Source organism: Prunus persica, chromosome G7 (assembly GCF_000346465.2).
Source record: "Prunus persica cultivar Lovell chromosome G7, Prunus_persica_NCBIv2, whole genome shotgun sequence".
Taxonomy (NCBI): domain Eukaryota; kingdom Viridiplantae; phylum Streptophyta; class Magnoliopsida; order Rosales; family Rosaceae; genus Prunus; species Prunus persica.
In genome coordinates, this window is record NC_034015.1 from 16066798 (window position 1) to 16093407 (window position 26610).

General features: G+C 38.4%; 5 protein-coding genes across 9 annotated transcripts; all 5 read right to left on the reverse strand.

The window, feature by feature from the left end:
• LOC18769359 (calcium uniporter protein 2, mitochondrial) lies at positions 4093–6751 on the reverse strand. The gene is made up of 2 exons (XM_007202057.2): positions 5969–6751; positions 4093–4873 (listed from the first exon to the last, which is right to left on the reverse strand). Exons 1-2 carry the CDS (start codon positions 6635–6637, stop codon positions 4370–4372), a joined length of 1173 nt encoding a protein of 390 aa, XP_007202119.1. The 5' UTR covers positions 6638–6751; the 3' UTR covers positions 4093–4369.
• Positions 10252–13792, reverse strand: LOC18769202 (pentatricopeptide repeat-containing protein At2g01390). The gene is made up of 2 exons (XM_007204262.2): positions 12345–13792; positions 10252–11826 (listed from the first exon to the last, which is right to left on the reverse strand). Exons 1-2 carry the CDS (start codon positions 13105–13107, stop codon positions 10823–10825), a joined length of 1767 nt encoding a protein of 588 aa, XP_007204324.2. The 5' UTR covers positions 13108–13792; the 3' UTR covers positions 10252–10822.
• On the reverse strand, positions 13867–18161 carry LOC18771340 (UPF0496 protein At2g18630). Of its 2 annotated transcripts, none has more exons than XM_020568318.1 (2): positions 15533–18161; positions 13867–13883 (listed from the first exon to the last, which is right to left on the reverse strand). In XM_020568318.1, the coding sequence occupies exon 1, from the start codon at positions 16717–16719 to the stop codon at positions 15544–15546; it is 1176 nt and encodes a 391-aa protein (XP_020423907.1). In that variant the 5' UTR covers positions 16720–18161; the 3' UTR covers positions 13867–13883; positions 15533–15543. The 2 variants fall into 2 exon arrangements, with proteins under 2 accessions (XP_020423907.1, XP_020423906.1); XM_020568317.1 differs by lacking the exon at positions 13867–13883 and adding an exon at positions 13933–14197.
• LOC18769204 (geranylgeranyl pyrophosphate synthase, chloroplastic) lies at positions 19406–21240 on the reverse strand. Its single transcript, XM_007204314.2, has one exon. The coding sequence runs from the start codon at positions 20804–20806 to the stop codon at positions 19694–19696; it is 1113 nt and encodes a 370-aa protein (XP_007204376.1). The 5' UTR covers positions 20807–21240; the 3' UTR covers positions 19406–19693.
• Positions 21462–26105, reverse strand: LOC18771391 (dolichyl-diphosphooligosaccharide--protein glycosyltransferase 48 kDa subunit). 4 transcript variants are annotated; one of them, XM_020568073.1, is made up of 15 exons: positions 25663–26105; positions 25433–25569; positions 25217–25342; positions 24927–24980; positions 24635–24748; positions 24385–24440; positions 24237–24278; positions 23829–23904; positions 23571–23642; positions 23338–23463; positions 23151–23255; positions 22680–22763; positions 22493–22536; positions 22244–22338; positions 21462–21883 (listed from the first exon to the last, which is right to left on the reverse strand). In XM_020568073.1, exons 1-15 carry the CDS (start codon positions 26048–26050, stop codon positions 21831–21833), a joined length of 1572 nt encoding a protein of 523 aa, XP_020423662.1. In that variant the 5' UTR covers positions 26051–26105; the 3' UTR covers positions 21462–21830. The 4 variants fall into 4 exon arrangements, with proteins under 4 accessions (XP_020423662.1, XP_020423664.1, XP_020423661.1 ...); XM_020568075.1 differs by lacking the exon at positions 22244–22338 and having other exon boundaries at positions 25663–26104; XM_020568072.1 differs by lacking the exon at positions 21462–21883 and having other exon boundaries at positions 21949–22338.

Sequence of the window (26610 nt, forward strand, 5' to 3'; positions counted from 1 at the left end):
ATTTTGATTGTTTGTGATAGGTAAGTAAATAGAATGCTGCTGAGGTTATATATATGATCATATCATTTGCCAGGTTGTTAGATGAATCCTTGCTGCAATTGTGTCTAAAATGGTTCAGTTTATAAATGGTAAGAAAGGATTCTACTCTCGTATCGGAAAGCATCGATGTTAGGATAATGCGTCATGAAGTCTCAAATAACCATTTCATTTGATTTAGCGGCTCTCAGTTTTCACTTTGTTAAAGTCTTGCTAATTGTTTAGAAAAATAAATAAGGCCGGAGAGAGGAAATACTTAAGATTGGTGTTGTGTGATTACTTTGTGTTTGTAAAGTAGTGAAAGGATCTTAATTTACCAGTCTCCAATCCAAGACGGATGATGTCCTAAGTTGTTGTATCAACTTGTTACAATAATATTGGTTCAATGGTTTGGCTGCTTTGGCATCTACAAAGGAATATCTGAGTCAATCAAAAGCCAATGGTAGTCGTAGTTGTATATTGAATGCATTTCTTTTTCGCTTTTTGTTTTGTTTTTGGTCCCATTAATTAATACAATTGATAGCTTTGGTTTGGACTGATTATAGGATTAATAGACATGAATTTAGTTAAGTTGGCTAGAATGGATGTGCTCCCTATTCTGCACCAAGTTCAAATTCCCCTTTGCATAGTTTAGATTAAATTAAGTAGAATATTGCTTTTATACCATAAATTTCAATTGATTGCTTTGCAACACTACACGAGTTTAGGTTATTTTTTTGAGGAGGACGTTAGGGATTTGGTACCTCATAAGAGGCATGTCCTGAAATTCCATATGGATCCATCCAACAATTTGTCATAGATTTTGAGCAAGAGAAATTGTGCAAAAATGCCCTAATTCTGTTTTTACGTGGGCTTTGAGGTAAGTCGAGTCATATTTGTTGTATAAGCTTTTGTAAATGAATGATTATCATGAGAGCATATTGCGTTCATGTAGCAAACGTGTGGTTGGATCATAACAAATCGTCTCAACGCTTACCATGCTATTCGGCCTTTAACGGGTATTAATGCAATACCCTAGCTACTTCTCTTTACGTGTGAATTATGCAAGCATTTGATCAATTCTAAATCAATTTTTATTCAAGGTCAGTTTGGACTTTGGACTTGATCAGGACTTTAAAGGTTTACTTTTTCTTCTTCAACTACTCTTAGTAAGAGCATTCACAACGTGGAGGTGTAAAATGGGGGATGTAAAATTATTTTTATATTTTTTTATATATTCGGGAGATATAAATGCGATTTTTGTTTCAATGGGAAAGATGTTAATTCAAAGATGTATATTTGGTTTTTTGTAATTTTTTTTCGTGTTAAATTTTTAAAATTAATTTTGTGTGTGTTATGTTTATTTTATTTTTCCAAACAAATAGACCTACAAAAATTAAATTTGGTGACCTACAAACAACATAAACATATATATGTAGAAAATCATAATTTATCTCCCTCTTTTTTTATGTGGGTCCCACCAGCAAAAGGTGTAAAAAAAAATGTAATTGTGCATCTAATTTTGCATCTTCCGTGGAAAGAGTAAATGTGCAACCATATACATACAACCATTGCAGCACTTTCAAGATGTGACAGGTGTAAATCTGATATACACCCCCTTTTACATATGACCACTATAAATGCTCTTATTATATGGTAATGCTAGGCTTATCACATTGTGTATCATCTTTCTAATAGAAGTAGAGCCCACTAATACAATAGAGCCCACCTCTATTACAAAAGTGATACACAATATGATATGAAAAATATGATAAATCTAGCATTTTTCCTTATTATAATATACGAAAGAAAAGGATCCAACTCGGGTTGCAAAATAACGAACACTCTATCTCGGCTAATAACTCACATCAATACGTTAAGGGTTTGCTTTGAGACCTTCTACAAAACATCTTCAGTGAATGATGGGCCTAAATGTGACTAGGCATGTTTTGAAAAATGGGCTGAAATCTAGGCTTTTAAGTGACATCTAAAATCAAGAACTCTTGGTCATCTTGATTCTTGATGATGTATTTCAATTTTTGGTTGGTCAATTTAACCCACTTGGAACTTTGAAAGGTATCTTGTGAAAGAGTCAATTCATTCCAACAGTCCAAACCCACGAAAGGGGGCGGAAAACAGAGCCACAGTAATAATCAGAAGAGTAGTGCCGGCACGGAAGACCATCCTCGCACACACAAAACAAGCACCAAAGAGCAGTGCAGAGCTGGGCCGGCACAACCTCTCACAACTGCCAAACAAAGAATGATACAAAAGAGAGACCCCTACGAAAATTATTGTCAACTTGGTACGAAATTGACTCAATGATTTAAGGATACATCACCATTATTTTCGTTGTGCATCACGCGGAAACTTTGGTTGGCCCCCCAACCACAACCACAACCACATAAACAATTTCTTACTTCTCTCTTAGCCTTAGGGTTGGGTCAACATAATTTCAATGTGTATAATGTGAAGAAAAAGAATAATACAAACAAAAGGATCACAATCGTATAGGAAATTGCGGATAAATTGCTCTTTGGCTACATTATGCAAATCGCAATTTGACTTACATATACAAAAAATAACTCAACAAAAATACAAATTTAAAAACTTAAGTACACGTATAGAACTGTGTCTTTAAAAAAGAATGAATCGTTACGTATAATAAACTAAATATTTTAAATCCTAGACAAATACAATCATAAATTAAGGGACTAATTGGAAAAAGATGGCCTAACATAACTTACACAGCCAGCCCCATGCCTATGTCATGACAACTGTGGATAGATCATGTAAAGATAACCATGATTCTATTCCATTATCCCAAAATCCCCACCCCATTTTAAAATCAAACAGAAGGGAATAAACTGAAGAATCATATTATTTAAAATGTTAATTTTCATATGGCTGGTAGGCAAGGCAACATTAGGTCGGTGGCAGGCAATGCATCACAATATTAAAATTGGCACAAGGCCAAGAACTGGATAGGATTGAGGATTGAGGATTGAGGTGGGTTTGGATGCATGTTACATTAACAAAGTGAATGGGTCCAAAACTTTGTCACCTACCATACCGACCACTAACAGCATGATCAATAGAGCCCCAGCTTCTTGGAGGTTTCTTGGCGGTCCGCTATTTTCTTTTTTCTTTCATCAAGATCAAGATGAGAACCCATGAACCTTGACCTGACACGTGTCTTGGGGACTGGATGGGCACGTCAGACAATGCATTCGCATGTGATGCCATCCCATATCAAAGACCTAATAACAAGGCAAGGGGGGTGTGAAAAGAGATTGAAGACTTTGGCCTGTCCAATTCAAACCTGCCATTGTCATGTATGAACCAAGTACCCAAATTTTCGGGGATTTCAATTCAAAACCAATTCACTTTTGTTGCATGTGGTGCCCAAACTGCCTTCCAACTCATTTGCTCATGTCATTAGGTTTGTTTAGAAGAAAGATTATTCGAATGTCATTATCCCATCTAAAAGCAATTGGTGTTGAGGGTAGAAAGTCAAGATTTTTTACGTCTAATACATGAACAATACGTACTAGATGACATAGAAACATGTAACATCACTCGGCATGACAATAAATTATTCGTTCTGATATCATATTAGACGGTGAATGTTCAATTTAGAATAAATTAGAAAGGGAACTATGTGATTGTGATACATTTTTTGTTTAACATGGTTTGAAGCCTTTAATTGGGGTGACAGATGATCTTTATTGGTGTGCTGAAATTGCTGCAAAGTGAGACTCCAAAATTTGGAATTTTGTTTCTTTTTTTATTTATTTTATAAAAACCCATTTAGTAGAAGCACATGCAGCCGATTCATTTGAATGACTTCTCTCAATGACTATGAGGTAATCTCAGATCAGAGGACACTAACTTGGAAACTACATAATACATATTTATTCATATACAGTGGATCTCTTTTCCGAAGCCTCACATATAAAAGTAATTTTTTTTCACCACAGAAAAAGTGACACTTTAGCTTTTTTTTCACTTTTCTTTATGTTAAAGTTGTCTGGTGATTTCCAGCTGTTTATCTTTTCGTCTTCAATCTTACGCAGGTAAAGACAAATGAAGTAATAGTTTTTTTACAACAATTTCATAGACGAACATAGACTAGTTGTGAATCAGAGTGACTTTTTTTGGGGGTAAATTGATTATCATAAAACTACAAACCTACACACTCTCCACATCATTGTTTACAGAAAGCCGGAGACTAAATTCTAAAGTTAAATCTTGGGGGAGGGGGGGAAGAGGGGGTTAAAACAAAATTGGGATTTCATTTTCAATCATATTGTTATTTTCGTTTTTGTTTGCTTCTTCTGTTGCCTCTGTAATTTTAACTGTGTATTGAACCAAACTGCACACTCTTTGGCCCGTCAAAAGCAGTTGAAGCGGGCAGTTCTGAAGAAGACGATGACGAGTAAGGATAACAAGCTTTTCTGAGCTCATTGTACCTTCCCTCATCGAAGTTCTGAAGCTTCATGAGGCGCTTCTGCTTCGCGTGAAACCTGCTCTGGAAAAATCCCTCGAAAGAGGGCTCTTTCGAGGTCCTGAGGAAAAATGCATAGCCAGCCATGAAGTACATTGAAGTAACGTAGAAGCAAATGGGTTCCATGACGTCCCATGAGAGTTCCCAGAAGGTGAGCCTCATGAACCCGGCTGTTTGGACAACAAGATATGCAAGCCCACACCAGAGCTCCCTCCGAACCAGGGACTCGGCTTTCCTGTCGATTTCGAACTTCTGCCTCTCCATGTCCTCCAATTCCCTGATTCTTGGGTCGTTTGGGTTGGCTGCTGCAGCTCCTGGAATTGGAATTAGTTCCTGGATGACCTTGGCTACCTGCAGTAATCAAACAGTTCGAAACGTTTGGGTAAAAGCAGGCTCAGCCTAACAAGCTAACATCTTCCATCAATCTTTGGACTTTTATGCTCAAACTATATAACACATACAAGGAACAACAACTTGGCCCTAAGATCATCAAAATTTTGGACTAAAAAAAAAGCTTAAACTATAATCAAGAAAATAACACAAAAGCTTTTGCTCTGCTACCTGCCAATTGTTTTTAAAACAACAAAAGAAAAGACTAAATTTTTGTTGAAGAAATAGAGAAAATATAAGTAATGAGTTAATCAAGCTGAGCAAAAGATAGAGATGGCATAGAAGGTGCATGTTAGCAACTAAAACAAATCCAAGAACTATATCTCAGCAAAACACTATACCACCACCCTAAAAGAGAACCCTTTTTTTTTCTTCATTTGACTGAAAACATCCACCCCCTCTCTCCTCATTTTTTCCATTTCCTCATCTAATAAGCTATTCAATTTTGAGGATAAGGCACAAATCTACATATCATTACTCTTTACTTGGCAAGTAATTAATTATCCTAATCTCTAGGTATTAAATTTACTTTCTTTTTTTAAAACCCTTCTACAGGATTAGCACAAAACCACCCTCAATCCTATTGAAGTTTCTAGTTCCTTCAAACACGAAACCCCAACCCCACACACCAAAAAAAAAAAAAAATGTCTTCTGCTTTTTTTCTTTGTTTTTTAATTGACTGTAGTCTCCTCAAACAGTGTATGAAAAGGGATTTAAATCCCATGAACATTAAAATCTGCCACGGTAGAAACTGAAACGTGGAACCCTTTTCACGTTTTAGATTTGGCCTGTTGAAGAAAACAAACAAAATAATCATAAAATAATATCAGTTTTCGGAATTTCCCAAATCACAAAAAAGGAAAAGAAAAGAATCAAACAATCACTAAAATGGGAAAATCTCGTAATTTTATTTCTACCCTCTCGGCCAACAGACCAAGACCATCAATAATTATCTGAAACACCAAACAAATATAAAACCAACAAGAAAACAAAAATGGTAATTTTAAATTAAGCAAATAACGAAATCAAATTAAGATTAATGAATCAGAAATTAACCTGCTCAGGCCTCAAGCAAACGGCGTTTCCCAACACGATAACGGACCCATTTTCGTCTAACGACTTGGCGAACCCGAGACCCAGATCCGGATCCGAACAACCCTCCTTGCATATCCGAACAAACTCCGGATACGATACCCAGCTTTTCTGGACTTCTCGAAGCTTCGATTTCACAGCCTCCAACTGGGCCACCCTCAGCAACTTCCTTGTTTCCTCCGCCGTCCATCCTGACCCCACCGCCGGCGACTTCTCCTGCTCGGGCTCCGGCGGAGCCAAACAGTCCAATCGAATTCGGTCAGAGCCAATGGCCATGACCCTGAGCTTCTGCATCAGGTTTTCTCCAGTCGGCAAGGACCACATCTCCGGCCTCTCAGACGTCGCCGGCGACGATCTCTTGTGGAGGAAGCGGCGGAAAATGACATTGTCTCCCGGGTCGGGTGCGATGCTTGTTTCCCGTGGCTTGGGAGCCGGTCGGGTATGAACCGCCGACGAAGAAATCCGGCAGTTTCGGAGGGTTTGGGGCGAGATCTTGGAGATATTGAACAGGCGCTGGGCTAGGGTTTTCTTGAACGCCATCATATAAATCAAAGAGCGAGAATCGCCGAGGCTTTCTGTTTGATTAGGAGAGAGAGAGAGAGCTTGAAAGCTTTGTACTGGTTTTGAGCGCATCAACAATGGAGGCCTCTGTTCCTTTATATAGGTGTCCCAATTAACAGGACGACCACGATACTTTGAAAACCCTCGCGATATTTACAAACAGAAATAGGGGAGAAATTCCGCGTTGCACGGTTCTCAACGATCTACAAATGAACGTATGCCTTACTTTCGGGGCATATTCGTTTTATTAGTTCTCGCATTTTCAATTTCTCGTACGCGGGGACCCGGGGCCGGTTTCACGAGAGAAAAGATCATTTAAGTTGGTGAGCTCATCACCGTCCACGTGTGCGGTCAAGCTCACCGCAACGTAACAATTTCAACTGCCTACTGCATGATTAGATGAAAGTTGAGTTAGCTGCTTGATGTTGACTTATGTTCAGGTGGACTTCGTGTGCTGGAGTAACGTGATCGACACGTGGCGAGTATAGACCTATCGTTATCCTTGAGCGGCATGACCTAATAATAGGGTCGGCCGCATGCGATTGTGAACTACTTCTTTCCTCTGCCCGAGAAAGTTGGATGGCACAGCTCATATTTTCTGGAGATATTAGAACAGGTACAAATAGAATTTACAAAACGTTCACGCAAACGTGGCGCCAAATAGGCGTTTAAGGACCAAGCCTTTTGTTCATATCTTTTTTTTTTTTTTTTTTTTTTTTGTGGGTCATAGCCTTCGTTTAAAAAAACAAAAAACAAAAACGAGAGAGATAGAGACAAAGGTTTTTGGCAATGAATTTAAGTTGAGGAAGTTGAGGTTGTTGTTTTGGTCCAAAGGGATGCTAAGACTGACAAGGTTGGATTAGTTCAAAAGGTGTACTAGGATTAAGTTGGTGATTAGTAATGCTATAAGTCGTATTCTTTGGTTGATTACAGATGCTGATTTTAAATCCCAACAAACTTACATTAATTTTTACTTTATTACTCTAGTTTTTGGATGATTCTATTTAGATTAAGCGGGTGATTTATTTCATCCCAAATCAAATTTTTTTTTCTTCCTCAAATGTAATTGTTCTTGTTGGGCCATTCCTTTGCTTGGAGGTGAATGATGATGAAAAATATGTGGTAATATCGTCACACAAAATAATGCTTTTCAAATTGTGAAATTTTACCCTTTATCGTTGGGTTCGGTAAATATAACTCAGTCAATTCAAATCCCTAAATTAAGTTTGACCATATCGTGTTTTGCTCGCTTGGTTTTATCTACAAATGGTGTGGGAGCGAAAATTACTCCTCAAGCAATAAGCCACTTATCCATGCATCCTAAACTGTGGGAGTGGAGACAATCAAGCAACTTGTTATCCATTATCTTGGAACATGGAGATAAATGAGGAATATGGGACTCGGACCCTAAGACTCCACAACCTAGAAAACCTATAAAAGGCCAATTAACCCAAGATCTTGAGAGAGGAAAAAGAAGGGATACATGGATAAGTGGCTTACTCATGCAATTTTTTGAACTCCTACTGACTTGGGCGTCAAAGTGTCTTCTTACAAGTACCCCCTGCTCTATTATTGGTGTCAATTGAAGATGGTGTCTGACTTCTCAACATTTAATACAAAATTACTTATTGGAAGATCCGAAATTTTCCGCTCCAACAAAGGTAGCATTCTTAAATTCCTTTCCTTTGGTTTGTTGTAAATTTTTTTTAACTTTTATTTTTTTGTTTGCACATTAATCACATTATCAACATGCGCACGGCTCCATCCAAATAAACCATTCCAATTTCCATGGTCAAAGCTCGAATGTTGCATATTAAACTGCAATGCATCCATCCAAATCCTCATTAAAATGACTAGGAGTTCGGTGCATTATATACTCTGCACGATTTAGGAAACCATTTTAATTAATTTTAATAATTAATCTCAATTACACTACTAATTAATACATGTGCCTAATAATCCAAGAAAAACAATGACATATTTGTATTTGGTCAATACAAATTAAATTATGCAATTGCGTATTATTAACCACGAGTTGCATTAAAAGCTGTTTATTTTAATCTTTACATCCTTATCATCATCACTCACTCAAACCATGCAATTGCGTGTGTGACCAAATAAAATGCTGCTAAAATATTTGGTTAGTTTATTCAAAAAAATAAATAAAGTTTGATTAGCTTCATCAAAGTTCGTAATCATGTTTGCCCACTAGACCTAACAGCTGTTAATTATTTTCAATACCTAAATTAATGTTAGACTTAATTTTTTCCCAACAAAAAAATTTGTTTGTTATTTTCAGTAGTTTTTATTTATTTATAAATTTATGGTGACACAAAGCTATCCACGAATTCTGAGCTGCATATGAGTCATGAGCAGCATAGAACTCTCTCTTCAATCTGGTAACTGGTTTGATCTTGGACAATTCAAATAAGTTTGAATGGATAATGAGATTCTTGGCTTGATATGGACCCAAATGAAAATCTGAGTACTAGAAGAAACATAGTTGTACATTTTTGCAGCTTTTATTCGATAATAATTTTAGAGGATTTGATGCTCTCTGCTTTAGTTTGTTATCCTTTCTCGAGCAAACCTCACATTGAATTGCCATTTTCTCCTCCACTTGGTACACCAATATCCTCATTGGTAAAAAAACAAAAATTAACCCCAAAATGTACTATGTTTTGGTATGATAATGAGATTTCTCTTGAGTCGAATCGTTGGTGCTACGACTCGAATCGTTTGATGAACTTAACAATAATATAGAACTAAACTGATTAAATTGAACAACTGTCCAACATATTCGGGACAAATGTCCTTCCCAAGAGTGAGACTCTATTGGACAAAACTGGAGTCGGTTCCAGTCACAGCCACCAAATGGGATGACTAACTAGGATGCCCTTCATCTTGGTGATGGTCATGCTCCATGTATATCCATGTCTATAAACCTTCCACGTAACTAGAGGATAGAAGAAACACTATCTATTACTTGGATTATAACAAAAAGGCTCCTCGAAAGCTAAAACCAATAGGCTTTTACTGGTTATCACTCTTTTAATTATGAAGAATATACCATACCCTTTTACCGACTGAATTGTAGTCATGAAATAGACTGGTGTGGTTGACAAATGCTTAAAAAACTTGAGGCAAGGCAAACAACAACAACACATTATTTTAAAAGAATCCAATCTTAGAGTACACAAATGCTTTATTCTTTTCTCTCATTTGCACTTAACCATGTAAGTTGTACATAAAAGTATGCAAGGAACCTCATGAGCCTCCTAAGATTAGTAATAATTGAGCATTGCCTTATCAACTAGGAAAAGCAATGATTGAGAGACCATGCATTTTTCTAAATAGTCTAAAGATAGCATATATTCCCGGCAATACATGTTTATTCTCGCAGGTTTTGCCAAAGTTTAAGCAACCAAAGCCAGCAAGCAATGCTGGTTTTACGGGTCACCTCACTTGGCATGATTGACCTCTTGTTCTAAATCTCATTTCTGTCTTTTTTCTTTTTTGGCTTTGCCTTCATTCCACCCTACTGATATTCTTTACACACCCACACCACACAGGGAGTGCGAGACAATGCAACTTCTATCGTGTCTGTCTGTGTAAGCAGTAAACATATAGATCAATCTAGAAAACCTTTTGAAGCATGACAAAAATGTCGGATGCACAACTGAAAATATTACAGGAGAGTGAATTGGGAGGAGTTTTTGTACAAAGGTCTTTTAAGCTTGGTCCATTGTACATATCATTAATGGTGTCAACAATGATAAATTATTTATTTAAGCATGTTTACAACGCCTTAAGTCTTCATCTACCTATAAGTTAAGTACCCATCAAGGGAACTCAGAGTGTGTGGACCACATCACGTCTAAATAACGATAAACCCTAGCCCACGTCGACACCAACAGCATAACCTTCAGCTTGGCATCTGAGCTAATCAACAGAACTTCCAGGCAAATGTATTGAACTTGGTTACAAGAAACTGAATACTGAGTCTGCTCTTTCCGAAAGTTTCCTTGCATCCTGTTGCAAAGCTTTCTTTCTAAGCATTCGGATATATGAAGCCCATGTGGTGATGGCTCTTCCAGAGTCTGGATTTTCGATTTGCAGCATCTTGCCACCATCATATACAGAGTCATCAGGTTGACAGGAGAAGTGCTTCCCTATCTAGAACATATTATCTTAAGCAGCAATGCATTGCATTTGCAGCACCATCAATGTGGGGAATCTCATGGGTGCCAAATAGCATCAAGATACCACATCCCCAGCAAATAGAAAGTCACAGATCTTCTGATCAATAGGGACAGCATTCTGAGACGGACCATCACTCTGCAGACTCTTCTTTTCCTTCCTATACATTTCAGCTTCACGAACTCTACCAAGTTTTTGGAGACCGGCTAAGAGAACATTGTATGTTCCCAAGAAAGGAAGAAACCCTTCCCCTCGCATCGTATCAAAAATTTTAAGTCCTCTATCAGCACTACCAGCAGAGAAGTAAACACCCATCAAGGCAGTGTAAGTTGTAGTGCACTTGTGATCATCAGGCAATAAATTAAAGACTTTTGCAGCACAATTGGTCCTTCTAGCACGCCCAAGCCTATATATCAGAAGTGCACTTAGGTATGTTCCAGGAGAATACCCAGCCCTAATCATCTCCACAACAATCTCTACCACCTTTGGAAATGAACTTAATCTGATCAAAGCTCCTATTAAAGAAAGATAGGCATTTCTCTCAACGATGATACCCATTTTCACACTATATTCAAAAGCCAGCAAAGCACCATCTGGTCTGCAAAGTCCACAATTTACCTCAATGATGGTTGAGATGATTGCAGAATTCAATTTTATATTCTTACCTTCATTTCCAGCGAGTAAGTGGTCTATGGCAACAAGATTTTCCTTTTTTAAGAGAATCAGTACAAGCCATTCATCCATTGTTGAAGGAGCATCAGCAGCAGTTGCTCTAAGCTCACCTGTCTCCTGATTCCCAGATTCAATGGAAAAGTGAGGATGAACTTGCCTGAGGAGGGAATCACTCACCCCAGCAATTTTTAAAGTTCTGATTGCCTCTAGAAATACAGGGTAACGAAGGGCAAGGCGATGTTCTTTCATAAACCAAAGGACTTGGTTCATTGTCCATGTCTCTCCCACTTTGCACAAATTCTCAATTAAAATATTGCAGGCCGCTTTATCAGGTTGTACTCCAGCATCTTGCATTTTGCCAAAAATCTCAAGTGCCTCTTTGCATTTGCCTGAAAACCCAACACAAATAGAGTAATTTGATTATCTTAAGCTTTGGAGAGGCAGGAGAGGAACATAGTAAAAATGAACCAGTTTGCCCAAGATCCCACCAAAAGTGCATTATGCATAGAAATTATACAAGACGAGTCCATTTCGGAACCATTAATATTAATATGCAAGTTAATGAAACATGATATCTTTCCTTAATACGATTATTGCTTACACATCATCTGCAACACTGGGAGGGAAAAGGAAAGCAACCACAAAGATTACCGACTGTCAAATTATAGCAAAAATCATTGGGAGGACACAACCAAAAACAAAAAGTCTTAGGTTCTGTTGATAAAGAACAGCCAGTGGGAAGAGAAATTAGTGCAACCCAATGAACAAAAGTGGTAACTTGCAGTGTATATTTGCTTCAACTAACATATAAAACATGCCCAACATCAAACAATTTAACAATGGCCCATTCAGACATTACAACAAACAAACGGATGGCACTGGGTATGCAAAGTTGAGTTGGGCTCACCTGAACCAATGAGGTATTCCATTAAGACAGTGTAGGTATGACAAGTTGGAGAGCACCCAGATTGAAGCATTTCCTTGTAAACATCAGCAGCCTCCTTCACTCTGTTATCATTAAAAAGGACCTTCATATAAGCAGTGTAAGAAACAACAGTAGGAACACAGCCCTGAGCTCTCATCTCCTCCCAAACCTTCAGAGCCCCATCAACATCCCCAGCACTAGAAAGCCAATGCATCAGCGAAGTGTAAGTAAAAGCATCAATCCTTATGTCCTTCTCTTGCATTTGCTTGAAAACATGGGTCATGGACGAAACCCTCCCCGCCTCTCCAAAAATGTCCAGCATTGTTGTGTACGTGAAGTGGTCGTGCTTAAACCCTCGAATCCCAGCAACCCAGTTGAAAAAAAGCCAGGCTTTTTCCATTGGGGGATGGGTTTTGAGCACCTGGCTCACTGTGTAAGAGTCCCATCTTATGGGCAGCCTCTGTAATTGGTCCTGAGCAGAATCCCATGTTGAATATTTGAGAATTTTGTATATGTTTCCAATGGTTTCTCTCATATAAATCTTTGGGTCTGCATCTTCTTGCTTTTTACTGGATTTGAAGTGCTTCTTGGTGGTTTTTCTGGTAATTGGCTTACTGGGTTCGTTTTGTTTGATTCGGTTGAGTGAATGGATGGTGATGGAACTCTTTGGACATTGATGATCATGGATGGCCGTGAAAGCTGCGAGGCGTTTGAGAAATCCATGGAGGTTATAGAAACCGCGCATAGAAGCTATGCGTTCAGTCCTCGCGCTTTTTTGTGTCGCTGATAGTCAGTTGAGAAGTGATTTCTATTGTAGCAAATTTGTGAAAATGGGTCAAGAATATACGAGTCATTTTCTCGACAAAAAAAATGCGGAAAAATTTTCAGTAAACAATCTCTTTTTTGCCTTTTTTGCAAGTTTTTCGGTAAAAACAATGTTACAATGTTTTGGGTAACTTAATCTTTCATACAGTACAAGACTTTTTTTTTTTTTAAGGACATTTCCTATTAAAAGGAGCGAGAGTATATTAAACTCACACATACAACACGGATGTTAGGATTCGAATCCAGAACCTTGCCTGAGGGTACTTCAAACCACTACACTAGTAGATCCTTTGCACAGTACAAGACTTTATAATAATAAAGTTTGGATACATGCAAACCACAAACCACAAACCACCACAACACATAAACTTAACAATGGAGAGAATTCTAACTCAAAACATTCGTAAGTTTACAGCTCGTTTCATACTCATGGTAAAGCTGATCCACTCAACTTAGTAAATCTTGATCATGAGTGAGCAGTATCATTTACCGTTTTGATGAGAATCAAGTACCATCTTAACCTGGTACAATCATACAGCATGATGACATTGTGACTTTTGGCCTTCGACCAGGATCAAGGCTCCAGTTTTAGGGCTTAAAAAATGTAACGTAGTAGAAGAAGAGTTCTTAATTTCAATATTGCTGCGATAGACTCGTAAGCATATATCTAGTGCATGCCTACCAATCCCTCATTTTCTGCAACACTCCCAACCCAACAAATCATCATTTCAAGATGTTTCCAAGATAGTAATTAAAGAAATACATTCACGTTTTCATGTTTTTACATCATTTCACCATGTAACAGTTGAGTATCCCCAAAAATTTCATACAACAAACCAGATAAAAAACAACTGAAGCAAAAATCATTCAACAATTTTCTTCCTATCAAGAATGCATGCCTTTCTCGGCCTCTTGACTGAGCCCTTTCATATTCCACACTTCATACTTTGTATGTCTTCAGCCGTTGGATCCATTAGGCCGATACATATCAGACTGAAGATGAACAATCTCTATATCATAGAGAAGCAAGTAAAAGAAATATATCAAAATATGTAGACACCGATGTGGACAAATATTCTTAAACAGAGAGTGAAGAAAGGGGGCTTCAAAGTCCAAATAGTTCTAGTTCCGAAATGGAGAATGAGGAGGTCAGAAAACTCGAAAGATCCAACAATTGCTGAGATTCCATATAAATGAAAGGAAATTTTCGCGTGCTAGGCATATGCTACCACCCTCTCACAAAACAAGAATGTGGCGGGATCAACTACATAGTGAAGCCACCACTCTTGTGAGAGGGGAGCGCAATGCGCTGACACACAAACTATATAATTAGTCTCAAAAGAGATCCTTTAGCAACAATCAAATAAGGAACAGCATAACTTCCACCATCAACAGCTAGCAAATAACATCAAATCATCAAAGAAACAGAATAGCACCAGCAAGAAAAGGTCTGCTATACCCATCCAACACATTCAGGGGATGCAAAAACCACCTACAATGCATGACACTGGAAACAAAAGCGCCCTTTATTTTTTGCCACTGCATCAGCAAAAACGAAGAGGCCCTTGCCCATATAAAATGAAGAAGAAAAAAAATGACGTGCCCATTGTTTCCCACTACTTTCTGTTTCAACCCCTAAAAAAAAACATGAAAACAACATTGATTTACCCTTCATTCATGTGCTGGGTACATGTCCACTTTTCGATTAATGGCATTAAATGGATATGGTCGGAAAGACCAAATTTAAACCATTCACAACTACAGGGTTAATTTTGTTCAAATTACAAACATAAGGATCAAAATGAAACATTTAGGTAAATGGTGAACTTTACACCAAAAGAAACAGAATATCTATTGCATCCTCCTCGCAATGACTGTAGATCAGCAATTCACTATTGGAATAGGACACCTTCCTGACTAATTTGCATCCACTGGAATGCTCTTTCTTTTACAGAAATACACAACACTTTTCCTAGATTCACCCTCCAATGTATGACCAACAACCTACTGGAGTGCGGCAGTTAACTTCATTATCATCCAATCATGTTTCTCTATAACAGCATTAAGCAGCAAGGAAAGCAAAAAATTCTAGAACATTTTGCAATAAGAAACCAGATGAAACAGTCAAAGTCAAAAGTAAGTAATCCTTTTGATTGAAGCATACTCTGAAAATGTAAACACATTTAGTATAATCCTGCTTAACAATGAACTCTTTCGACCAGTAGAAACAATTAAATCTACCCTTTTTTTTCTTCTAACAAAGGCCAAATCAAAGACATTGATCCAAGGTGAAGAGTTGCTTTAGCTGGGTGACCAGCCAGAGAACACTGATCAGAAAAACATACCAAAAGGCTTCTCATTTGTCGGGATGCCTAATTATTCTCTGCAAAATCACTGTCCTCGCCCTCCTTATATTCCGGCTACACTTATCAGCATGTTGGCTTAAATTATCAATGGTTTCCACAAACATTTCCAGCTTTTTCTTGATCTCATCTATCACTAGCTTCACAGTGTCCTCTTCTCTAAGAGCAAAACCAGCAGTCTGCAACAGTGACTCAATCTGAATTTCCCATTTGTCAACAAGCACCCGGATGTTGTCCAGGTCCTTCATTGTAACATAAGTCCCAATCTGCATTGAGCTGATTATCTCCCTCTGCCCCTTCAGTGTCCTCTCATAACGATTCCAGAGCAAATTACACCACTTTCCAATTGAACCTATTGGAACAGCCAATGCTCCTGCCAAGGCTGTTACAAGCGGTGGTGCAGCAATAGCAGCTGCCACCACAGAAAAAACCAATACAGAGACGAAACCGGCAACAAAAATAACATTTGACACTCTCCTCCAAGCTTTGACTGATTTCAACTTCTTATCAAGTTTTCTCTTACGAAGTTGCAGTTTCTCAAACATCGATGCCTGTTGCTTATAAACTGACTGAAACAGTATAAAGAATTCGTCCGTGAAAGGGTCCCCAGCTGCCTTAAATGCCCTCAATTCTTGTAAGGTCCTCTCACACCTCTTCCCTTCAGCTCCAGCTTCTACTTCTTCCTGAAACTGTCTAACTGCAGCTTGAATTATCAGCTGGTTATTCAGAGCGCGCTTGAGACATTGCTCAAGGGCAGTACAGAAGTCCATCGTTTGAAGACTGTTCTCAAAGTATTCCTCCACAAGAGAGAACATTTCTTTACTGTTCCATATATCCTTCTTGCATTCTAGAATGACTTTGACCACTTCCTGGTTCATTTCAAGCAAGCAATCAGTAACCTCTTTGAGTGAGTCAAGAGATAGGGACCGAACTTCGAGTCCAGTGGAAAGTGAGGTGATGACACGGCTAGTGCGCTGTCGGAGAGTGGCATCAAATGATTGTAAGGCCGGGTCATGTTTACAGGCTGCCTCGTACGAGCTCAAATCGGCTGTGTCCTGGGAATTGGTATTGATTTCAAGGGATTGTGGTGGTGGTGGTGGTGGTGGTGGTGATGATGATTGTGCTTGGCCATCGACACCCTTGTTTTTACTGGATTTTGCTCCCATCATTTGCGTCCAGATATTTCCCGAAAAACAAACTATGGCTAACTAACAAAAAAAGATAATTCCTTTTCCTCTTTCTTATCTTGAATGAATTTGGAAGAAGCTCAAAAGATCTTAAATCTAGCAAAGCCTTGAAAATGCAGCTAACCAAGTCCTCTAAATGCAAAGAATACTGGGAAAGTTACGAAATCCAGTCAAATCCAGTCGATGAGTAGGTTGAAGAACCAAAAATGACCCAAAGACTTGGACTTTGGTTAGATCCTAAGCACCCAAGAGCTATATTTCACTTGGTAAAGTAAAACCCTCATGAAATTTCTGTAATCAAAATGTGAAATTTTATGATTTTGCTAACTGTAGCACTTAACTTAATAAGATCAGATTACCTGCAACTCAGCTTGAAGTCAAAGATAAGATGGAACTTTACTCTCTCACTACAATCGTCCACAAAAAGCAAGATTCCCAGAATCCAAGCAAAACCCAACACAACCAGCCAAAGGCCAAATCTTGACACAACCCAGAAATCAATGATCCTGAGCAATACAAAAGATATTATAAAGACGAACACTTACACAACCACCAATAAACTAAAGAAATGGAGATGAGAGAAGATATTTGGTTTGGAAATGAAGGGTTTAAGGTGATTTGATGAGATAAATTACAGAGACGGAAAGGGAGAGGAAAGGGAGAGGAAATGGGAAAGCGGTGAGCACACCATGTCGTCAATAACGAAGAATACTAGCTTCCCTAACTACCCAGTACAAGATTCGACTCCGCTTATAACTAATGTTGTCTTTAAGGAACAAAACATACGCTAATACCTGAAAATAAATAAAAGCAAAAGAGAGAAGAGCTTAAAAGCAAAAGGCCGAAAAGCGAGACGAATATTTGTGTCGACTTTTTGTTTTTGTTTTTTTTCCTTAGCTTGTCAATCAAGTAGCTCATATGCGATGCATTGCATTATGCAATGGTAAATGGTTACTGGATTTAATTGAACATTCCCATATTCAAAGGTTGAGAGGGTCAAATTATTTTCTAAAGTCCAAGTCTAACCAATGCCATTTCACCTAACAATCCTGCATCTCACTAATGAAATAGTATGTATAGAGAAAAGTTTTTATTTTTATTTTTTTGAGTTGTAGAAAAGGAAACAAAGTTTGTGAGTTATGGCTTAATGGAAGTGTATGTGTGGGAATGACAATGAGAGTGGCAGAAATTAACATTGTGTAATGGAATTTATAGAAATGGGTAGGAAGGAAGAGTCGAGGATTTTATGAATGAAGACGTGTCTTGGGATAAGAGGGAGAGATATATCAAATTAAAATACATGTACGGGGGGACAAGGCATGTCGACTCTTGATGGCTTTGACCATGACTTCTATGGTCTGCAAGTTGAAAAGTCAGGACACTTCCTGGAGAGACAAAAATGCATGTCGACTCTTAATGTAGTGTTATGTTATGTGTGCTTTATTATAGACATCCAACTATATTGTTTTGTTAAAATTATTGAATAATTTCATTTAACCATAAATTCTTAAGCAAAAAATTAAACCATGTATCCTATAAAAATATGGCTGAATTATTAGAATTGAATTGGACAATAATCCAATCACACACTGCATCAAAGGCAGGACAATGCTTTACTAATCTAGTCTAATCAAAATTCCTTCTCCAAACAAAATTATAGGTTATGGTTGGTGCTTAGGATTTGATTATATAAGATAGCTCAATATTTTCAAGGCACTTTGAAAACGGAATAGAGCTCAACTTCCAAATTTTGTCCAAGTTAAAGGTAGAAGATGAATTAGAAACTTATCCCTTTGAATTCTACTATTTTGTGGGGATTTGAGGGAATAGTTTTCTTCATGGCTAATCCAATTTTTTTTAATGACCTTTCTTATTGAGAGGGGCGATAATATATTAAACTCACACACACTATACGGATGCTAAGACTCGAACCTAAGACTTTTCATGAAAGGAGCAATTGCTTCAAACCACTACATTAGTGGATCATTTGCATGACTAATCCATTTTAATCATTCAACTTGATCAAATTTGAAAGTTGGCATTCAATTCTTATTTCAACATACCGTGGATAGTGAGTTATGGGCACCAAATGTGATTCATTGCATGGCTTAGACTTAAAGTAAGTTGGAAAAAAAAAATAATAAAAAAAAGAAAAGAAAGAAAGGATGGATGTTCTTACAGAATGTTGCTTCTCCAAAACAATGAATGATACCAATTACATACATTACCAAATTCGGATTCTTCCTATCTAATCCTCTAATTCTTTCCATGTATTCCATTCTTATTTAGAATCCATGTCCTCAAACATTCAGTATACATTTGACCCAAAAAGAAAACATTCCAGTGTACTCAATCAAGGTGATGAACCAGCTTAAGCACCTTGGGCAAGTCCTGGTTGGACAAATAGAAAGACCCATAGAAAATAAATGGAAATTTTATGGTTTATGGATACATCATCGGCATGGACTGGCCCAAAGTTGAAATCTGTAACACTCTACCAAAAGTTTGCGGGTACAATTGAAATCGCAAAATTCAGAAAAAAGCAGAGTAGCAAGCAACCTTGTACTGAAAGACGGAAACACTACAACAGCGTCTGCAGCAATCATTGCAATTTAATTTGTTGAACCAAGACGATGCCGTCCATCGGCTTCTCATTGCAACTACATTGTACCAAGAAGATGCCCAAATATCAATTTCAGATTGAACAAAGAAAGAAAAGTACACAGATTCATGCAAAAAAAAGTATTTTAAAAAAATGTATACTTTGACCCAACCCTGTGGAAGGATGATATGCTAACTGTGACACAAATCTCACCTGCTACACTCATCCTTTTTCTCCAACACAACATGAATTAAATACTAAGCTCTACTTTCTTTCTTTTTTAAAATTGAACCAACTTTCAGAGATTTTAATTCTGAAAAATAAACGACTTTAAAATTACAACAAAAGGGTTCTTTAGTTTTCCCTGTAAGCAATGTAATTAGCCAGAGCAATTAAAGGCGCAGCCTTTTCAAGATCGAAACCAGAGAGCTGTTCCTTGGCGTCCTTAATGAGCTTCTCAGCAAACTCCCTAGATTTCTGAATCCCCAATAGCTTGGGGTACGTGATCTTATCAGCCAACAAGTCCTTCCCTGCCGTTTTGCCCAATTCCTGTGAAGACTTGGTCACATCAAGAATGTCGTCGACGACCTGAAACAGCAACCCAATGTACCTCGCAAAAGTCCGGAGCTTTTCGGTTTCTGAATCCGACCCGCCTCCCAAAATGGAGCCCAGAACCACCGAACACTCGAGCAAAGCTGCGGTTTTGTGGAGGTGGATATATTCGAGCTGCTCCAGCCCCACATCGGCCAAGCCCTCTGAGTTTAAATCCACCACTTGACCCGCCACGAGCCCTTCAGCCCCGATTGACTTCGCCAGTTCCTCAACTGCTCTGATGATTCTCTCAGGCGAGACGCCGACTGTGTTCACGGCGACGTGCTCGAAAGCGAAGGCCAAGAGGGCGTCGCCGGCCAAAACGGCGACGTCCTCCCCGAAGACCTTGTGGTTTGTAGGTTTTCCGCGGCGGAGGTCGTCGTTGTCCATACACGGCAAGTCGTCGTGGATCAACGACATGGTGTGGATCATCTCGACGGCGCACGCCGCCGGCATGGCCTGCGAATGGGACCCGCCGACGAGCTCGCAGGCGGCGAGGCAGAGGACCGGCCGGACACGCTTGCCTCCGGCCAACAGAGAGTAGCGCATGGCCTCGTGGATCATGGCCGGGTCTCGGAGCGGAACGGCGGCGTCTAAGGCTTGGTTGACCGAGTCGGCAGTTTGGAGCATGTAGGACTTGAAATTAAAACTGGGTTTTGCTGATTCTTCTTCTTTGAGGGTCTGTTGCTTGGTGAGAATTGCAGAGACGGAGAAAGGGGAGGTGGACCGACGTCGTTTTGGGGGTGCAAATGAAACGGGCATGTTGGTCTTCAGTGGGTGGACGAGGCTGAAAGATTGGGATCTGGATCTGCCTGCTTGGTTGAACATTGAGCAGGTTTGGATTTGAACCCATGTGCTCAGATTCAAGCAGCTCATCTTTCTGGAAATTTTTTTTTTTTTGGGTTTTTTGGGTTCAATCCAATTTGCTCAAAGATGGTTGCTTTGCTCTGAAATTTCCGCAATGGTGGGGATGGGTGGATGGATTTACAGTGTTATATTGGTGTGGAGGGTGAAGACAGTTTTGAGAGTAATCATAGGTCTTAATAGGTCCTTCCAATTATGCAAGCTCACATCACATTCCCGTTTTGGAATTGCAAAGAGAGAAAGAAAGAGGGGCAGTCTAGAGAGAGTGTAGAAGGGTGGTGGGGGGGGAAGTGGTAAGAGCAATACAGAGGCCAACCAATCAAGTGGGCGGAGGAGGCCTAGGTGGCAAGGATAGGGTTTTGGGTTGGGTGGAATTGCAAGGCTCTGTGACAATTGGCATTTTAATGATTTTAATTTTAAATACAAACTTTCTATGTACGTGTGGTTTTGTGTGTGCAATTCCACGTACCAAAACAACACGGATGCCTTTTTTCTTTTTTTCTTTTTTTTTTCATTATTATTATCTGATTAATAAGAGATTCTTTGGATAATTGTTTTTGGAAAATTAATTGGCAAAAAAATTGAAAATGGTTTGCGGCTGAATGGCCAGAGCATCACGTGCATTTCGTTTTACAGGTTCAGTGTCTTTTGGGCCTTTATCAAGACGATAATTCTTAATCAAATGTTTTTTTCACAAATCAACTTAAATTGTCAACCAAGGTTCAGTTCAAATCAAATGCATCAAATCAAAATACAAACGCGTTTTTTCGTAGCACAACAAACAAAATGTGTTTATGTTGTGACATGGATGCGTCGAAGAGCCAAGGTTTTCCAAGAGATAAGGAGACGACTCACTAAGTAAATTGACTCTATTTGTTAAGAGACATAGAAATCCTCCAATTACCATTAACTAAATGATGTTCCAGTCTTCATTTTCAGTTTGTGTAAGTAACATTATTGTGCTCCCTCAAGTCAAGTCAAGCCAAGCCGAAAATGTTTACAACTTACAAGTGTGAATCTCGATCTCCAAGAAGACTCAAATTTTGTCCCATGTCACAGTGAGTGAGAGGTCACTTTCCCATTTCTTTCCTGCATGCATGCATCCGACCCCATGATTGATAATTCATTCACATAATGAAATTAAAATACTAAGATTTTTTCCTTTTTTAAATGAAAATTCATATAAACCATAACATTGATTACTATTTAATTTTTAATTTTTCCAAATTTGAAAAATGTCCACGTTCAAATCCCCCAACCCCCTCCTCCTCTCATACTATACCACAAACAACATGAGCAAGCAACCACTTCCTCTAGAATGACTTTTCGAAGAAGTGCAGGATACTGGTTATCAAGACAAACAAAGGACTTGACGATAATGCCTCTGTTTGTATGATTTAAGAAAATTGATGTGACTTTGACCCCAACAAGTCAGATTTGAGTCGACACCTTCTAAATTTGTGGATGCTTGTCTATTTTTGGCTTTTGCACCGAACGACCAAGTGGCCGGCCAACACCACCTCAGTGGGCAGGCCAGGCAGAAACTGCAATGCAAACAACATTTTTGGGATAACGCCAATTTGTTGCCATTTGCTATCAGAAGTCTCTCAAAACAATGTTAACAAGAAAACTCAAGGCAAGTAATTTAGAGGTATGGCCAAATTCTAATGCAAAGTTTTCTCGTGTATCAGCATTTACTTGTAGTACATGAAGACAATGCTGAAGATAAAAAACCCAGCCATCTGCAAAAGTGAAACCAAACAAACATTTATCGAGAGGTAAGTGCAGATTTATCGACAGATAAGATCACAAGAGGGAGGGGAGAGGGAGAGAGAGAGAGAGAGAGAGAGAGAGAGAGAGAGAGAGAGAGAGAGAGAGAGAGTACTGTAGTAAACGAAGCTCCATAATACGGGAAAGCGGTGGTTATAAATCGTTCATATTCATTATGCCGAAAAGGCCGTACAGGGATCTGAGAAGAACAATCTTGTTATAACAAGAATAGAATAGTTTTAAAATCTTATAAGGTTTCCCTAATTTGCAGTTGAGCACCATAACTACCCCCCACAACAAACAATGGACAGTTTCGAACTGTCATGTTTTTTACATCATATTATCTTATTATATCAGACAATTGCCATTTAACTGCCCAAATATTTGATCTTTCTTTCATGGAAGCTCACAAATTTACAGTCATTGATTTACTCTCTTTTTTTGGGGTAAACAATTAGTAATAGAAACTAGAGCTCTCATACAATATGATCAAGTTTGTAGTGGAAAAACAAATCATAAAATTTATAAAGCCATAACAACAATCAAACTGCTTTGTTAATGAAAGGTATCTAAACCAAAAGCTGACCTGTTTGGAAAGGGATAAGCTAGTGTACCCAAGCCTGTTATACTCAACCTTAAACTGGAAAACCCCATAAACGTCAGGGACCTTGAATGACGTATGGTACAGTCCCTGAAAAATCAAATATGCATGTAAACAAAGATGTTCTAGATTTGGTAAATCAAGTCCAAACATGGTCTTGGGATAAGAATACCTTCTGATCAGTTGCCAGAGTTTTTAGCACATAAGGGCTCATCATGAAGAACTGCACTTGAACATCACCAGCCACATATGGTTCCCAGCTCTTTCCAGACCACTCATATATCTCAATGGAATAATCCTGCAAATACAAAAGACTAAATGATTCCAGTGCATTCCCTCTGTTTAGAAATTCAGCAAATATACATACATATATGGATACAGATGATAGCTGTGTTGAGGCATTACCAGATCATCATTAATTCTATAGATTGCAGGTTCATCAGTTTCTCCAACTTTGTGGTGTCTAACATTGACAGCCTGAAAATAAAGGTCATGAATTAACACAGCAAAGACAATGCACAAGGATAAATGATAAACAAATACCTAAACATATCAAGTATAAATTGGAAGTAAATGCATTGATAACTGTAATATCACAAATTCAAAGCCTCATTTAACTCGTATATCTTAATGTAAAAGTTCACGATATATAATGAACCTCACCTTTAGATGTCCCCTTTCATGGAAGATCCATTTGCTAAGTTCAGTCACAAATTGTTCATTACCAGACTTTTCATATCTGTCATCAAAAGTTCCAGGATAATGTGAATTTTTTGCCTTGATCAAGCCACTTTGGAATGAGTATCAAACCATTTTCAGCACAAACAAAAGGACAGGTTACATATGAGTGCATGAGAATGAAAGAGAGATTACAGAAGTATTCAATGGAAGCTTCCCGGAGTCTTCAGCACTTAAGATTACATAGATTCTGTCTTTCTTTAAAAAAGAATCTAAATGCAAGTAGGTTTGCCGTGTGTTCAACTATACGTAGGTAATAAGTATGAAAGCAGCATATAACAAAAAGATAATGGGATAAGTAATGAAAAGCAGCAATTTAAAGATTTTACTCACTTCTTTGAGCTCCCAGCCTTCTGCACAGCTGATTTGAACAATCTGAATCACAAGCAGAAATCAGAAGTAAATCCTATAAACGAAAAACAATTAAGGACAGAGAAACCACGAGTGGTAAATGAATCCATATAACCAATTAGATACATACTGGTTGCTAAACATATCTACAGAGCCTGAGATCAAAATCCGAGCATTGTTTCTAGCCTGCAATTTAAGATTTCAAAATGACTCCATCAAGTTCAACCAATGTGGCAGGTGATGGTGTGAAAAGGAACATAAAGAAAATGTCCCAATTGCTCACAAAAGACTTTCACATTGTGTTTCAGAGATGGAAGCAAGCTTAGGTGGAGGTTCATATAATAGACAAACATTGTTTCCAGAACACAGAAAGAACTTACTTGCAGAACAGAAACTAATGAAATAGCTGATCCAGTGAGTGATGGAGGATAGGACAATTTGGCATTTGGGTTGGCAGAATATGCTGAAGGAGATGCTGAAAGAACTTTTAAAACCTACGATTATACCATAGACCACAGAAAGAAATAATCCGTTATCTCAACGCCTTTTAAAACCTACGATTATACCATAGACCACAGAAAGAAATAATCCGTTATCTCAACGCCATTTAAAACCCACTGAAGAGGTCATATGCAAAAGAGTTCAGAACTTCAGATGCAGATTGGAGCTTACCAAGCTATTAGAAGCACTTAACGAATGTGCAATCCCTTTGAAAAGTACAGGGGCCTGTCGCATAGAATGATAATATATAAGACATTTTAAAATATGAACATTGAAGTGATCGATACCATTTTTGCGTAATGATATTGAATAATAATCTAAAACACAATGCAAAGTACTGAAATCAGAGAGCAAGAAGTTTATAACTAGCAAAACATTTACCACGTTAGATTTAAGCAATGTGGGCATATGTAGCAACAAATTATCTAGTAAGAAAATATGTTTATGAAACTTAAACCGACCTCGATCTTATTCTTTCCCAGAATCACATCAGATTGAATAAAGTCATCACTGGCAATCAATGTATGGTCCCCTTGGGTCCCCAACACTGCGTAATTAGTGTGGTCGATAACCACAGTTGATGGATCCTGCACCAAATCAAAACCATATTCATCAACGACATTAGTTTCTACTTTCCATTCATCTAAACTGACCAAATTATGAACAATACAGCGAACCTCATCGAAATCGACCCCGCATTGCCTTGCAATACTGCGAACCAAATCAGATGCAGAGGCACCAGCTGCCAAGATCAAGTCGTGCCCAGAGTCAACGAAATCAAGCACAGCCTGAAAATCCAGAGCTCCTCCAAATTCTTAAAACCCAAACAAAAAAATCAGATTTCATTGCAAATCAAGGAATTAACCAAAATGTGTCATTCTTAGGAGTTTCTGATTGATGAACTTACGGTGGGCGGTAGGAGAGAAGAGAACGAGGCCGTCGTACAAGTACTGGTTATAGCGCTGGAGCGAGAGGGTGGGGTCGTCGGCCAGCTTGAAGTGGAGATCGAAGCCGCGGGAGATGAGAGAGTGGAAGAAGATGGAGTGAGAGGATTGGAGAGAAAGGTCGTCGAGGAGGACTAGGAGGCGCCGATTGATTGGGGCTTCGGGAGAGAATGAGTGGCAGAGCAAGGGGAGGAGTGAGATTAAGGTGACGAAGACGGAGAGGCTCGGCATTGTTGGTCTCTGTTCTCTGAGCTCTGTGGTGGTTAGGGTTTTGCAGAGATGGGTACTGACCGTTGAAGACGGGTTTTGGCGCAAGGACTTCGCTCGTTGATCTGCGCGTGTTGGGTTCATTTCCAGTGTGGAATGCACACACGTGCGAATTTTTCTTCACTACCTACAAAATAATATTTTTGAATATTTTGGAAACCATTTATGTATACAAGTATATGTTTGAAGGAAAGGGGATTGATTATATCATAAATAATGGTGATTAGATAAAAAAAGAAAAGTGTATTAGTGTAGTGAAAACTAGTACGTAAAATGCGTGTAGCTCAAATAATTACGAACAGTTACTTTGCATTTAAGGTATTGTTAAAACTAATACGAAAGAACTTAATAAAGCTTCAAAATTAAGCATAAACTAAACTGAATTGGTATGGTACATCAATAAGGAGAGATAATTCATCATTCTGCCACGAAAGTAAGGGGTAAGAAGATGTTAGTATCTTTACCTAGTGTAAAAATTACATTCTATCACTGAAGCTATAAACCTACAACGTTCATATATTTTTTTAATTATGTAATTTCCAGTAGTTTATTTCAAGCATGATTTTTGGAATACTAATTTTACCAATTGGGCCTTCATCCCTGGCTTCAACAAGTTTGGGCCAACAATTTTCCTTTAAAATAAA

Coding starts and splice junctions, on each gene's coding strand:
- LOC18769359 (XM_007202057.2), bottom strand. CDS start 6,637: ATGCGCTCAAAACCAGTACAAAGCTTTCAAGCTCTCTCTCTCTCTCCT. Junction 4,874..5,968: donor TTTGCTTGAGGCCTGAGCAG/GTTAATTTCTGA, acceptor TGATTACTGCAG/GTAGCCAAGGTCATCCAGGA.
- LOC18771391 (XM_020568072.1), bottom strand. CDS start 26,050: ATGAACCCAACACGCGCAGATCAACGAGCGAAGTCCTTGCGCCAAAAC. Junction 23,905..24,236: donor AAGGCTGGGAGCTCAAAGAA/GTGAGTAAAATC, acceptor TTTTGATGACAG/ATATGAAAAGTCTGGTAATG. Junction 23,643..23,828: donor ATGAAAGGGGACATCTAAAG/GTGAGGTTCATT, acceptor CTTTATTTTCAG/GCTGTCAATGTTAGACACCA.
- LOC18769204 (XM_007204314.2), bottom strand. CDS start 20,806: ATGAGCTGCTTGAATCTGAGCACATGGGTTCAAATCCAAACCTGCTCA.
- LOC18771340 (XM_020568318.1), bottom strand. CDS start 16,719: ATGATGGGAGCAAAATCCAGTAAAAACAAGGGTGTCGATGGCCAAGCA.
- LOC18769202 (XM_007204262.2), bottom strand. CDS start 13,107: ATGCGCGGTTTCTATAACCTCCATGGATTTCTCAAACGCCTCGCAGCT. Junction 11,827..12,344: donor GGAATACCTCATTGGTTCAG/GTGAGCCCAACT, acceptor TTGGGTTTTCAG/GCAAATGCAAAGAGGCACTT.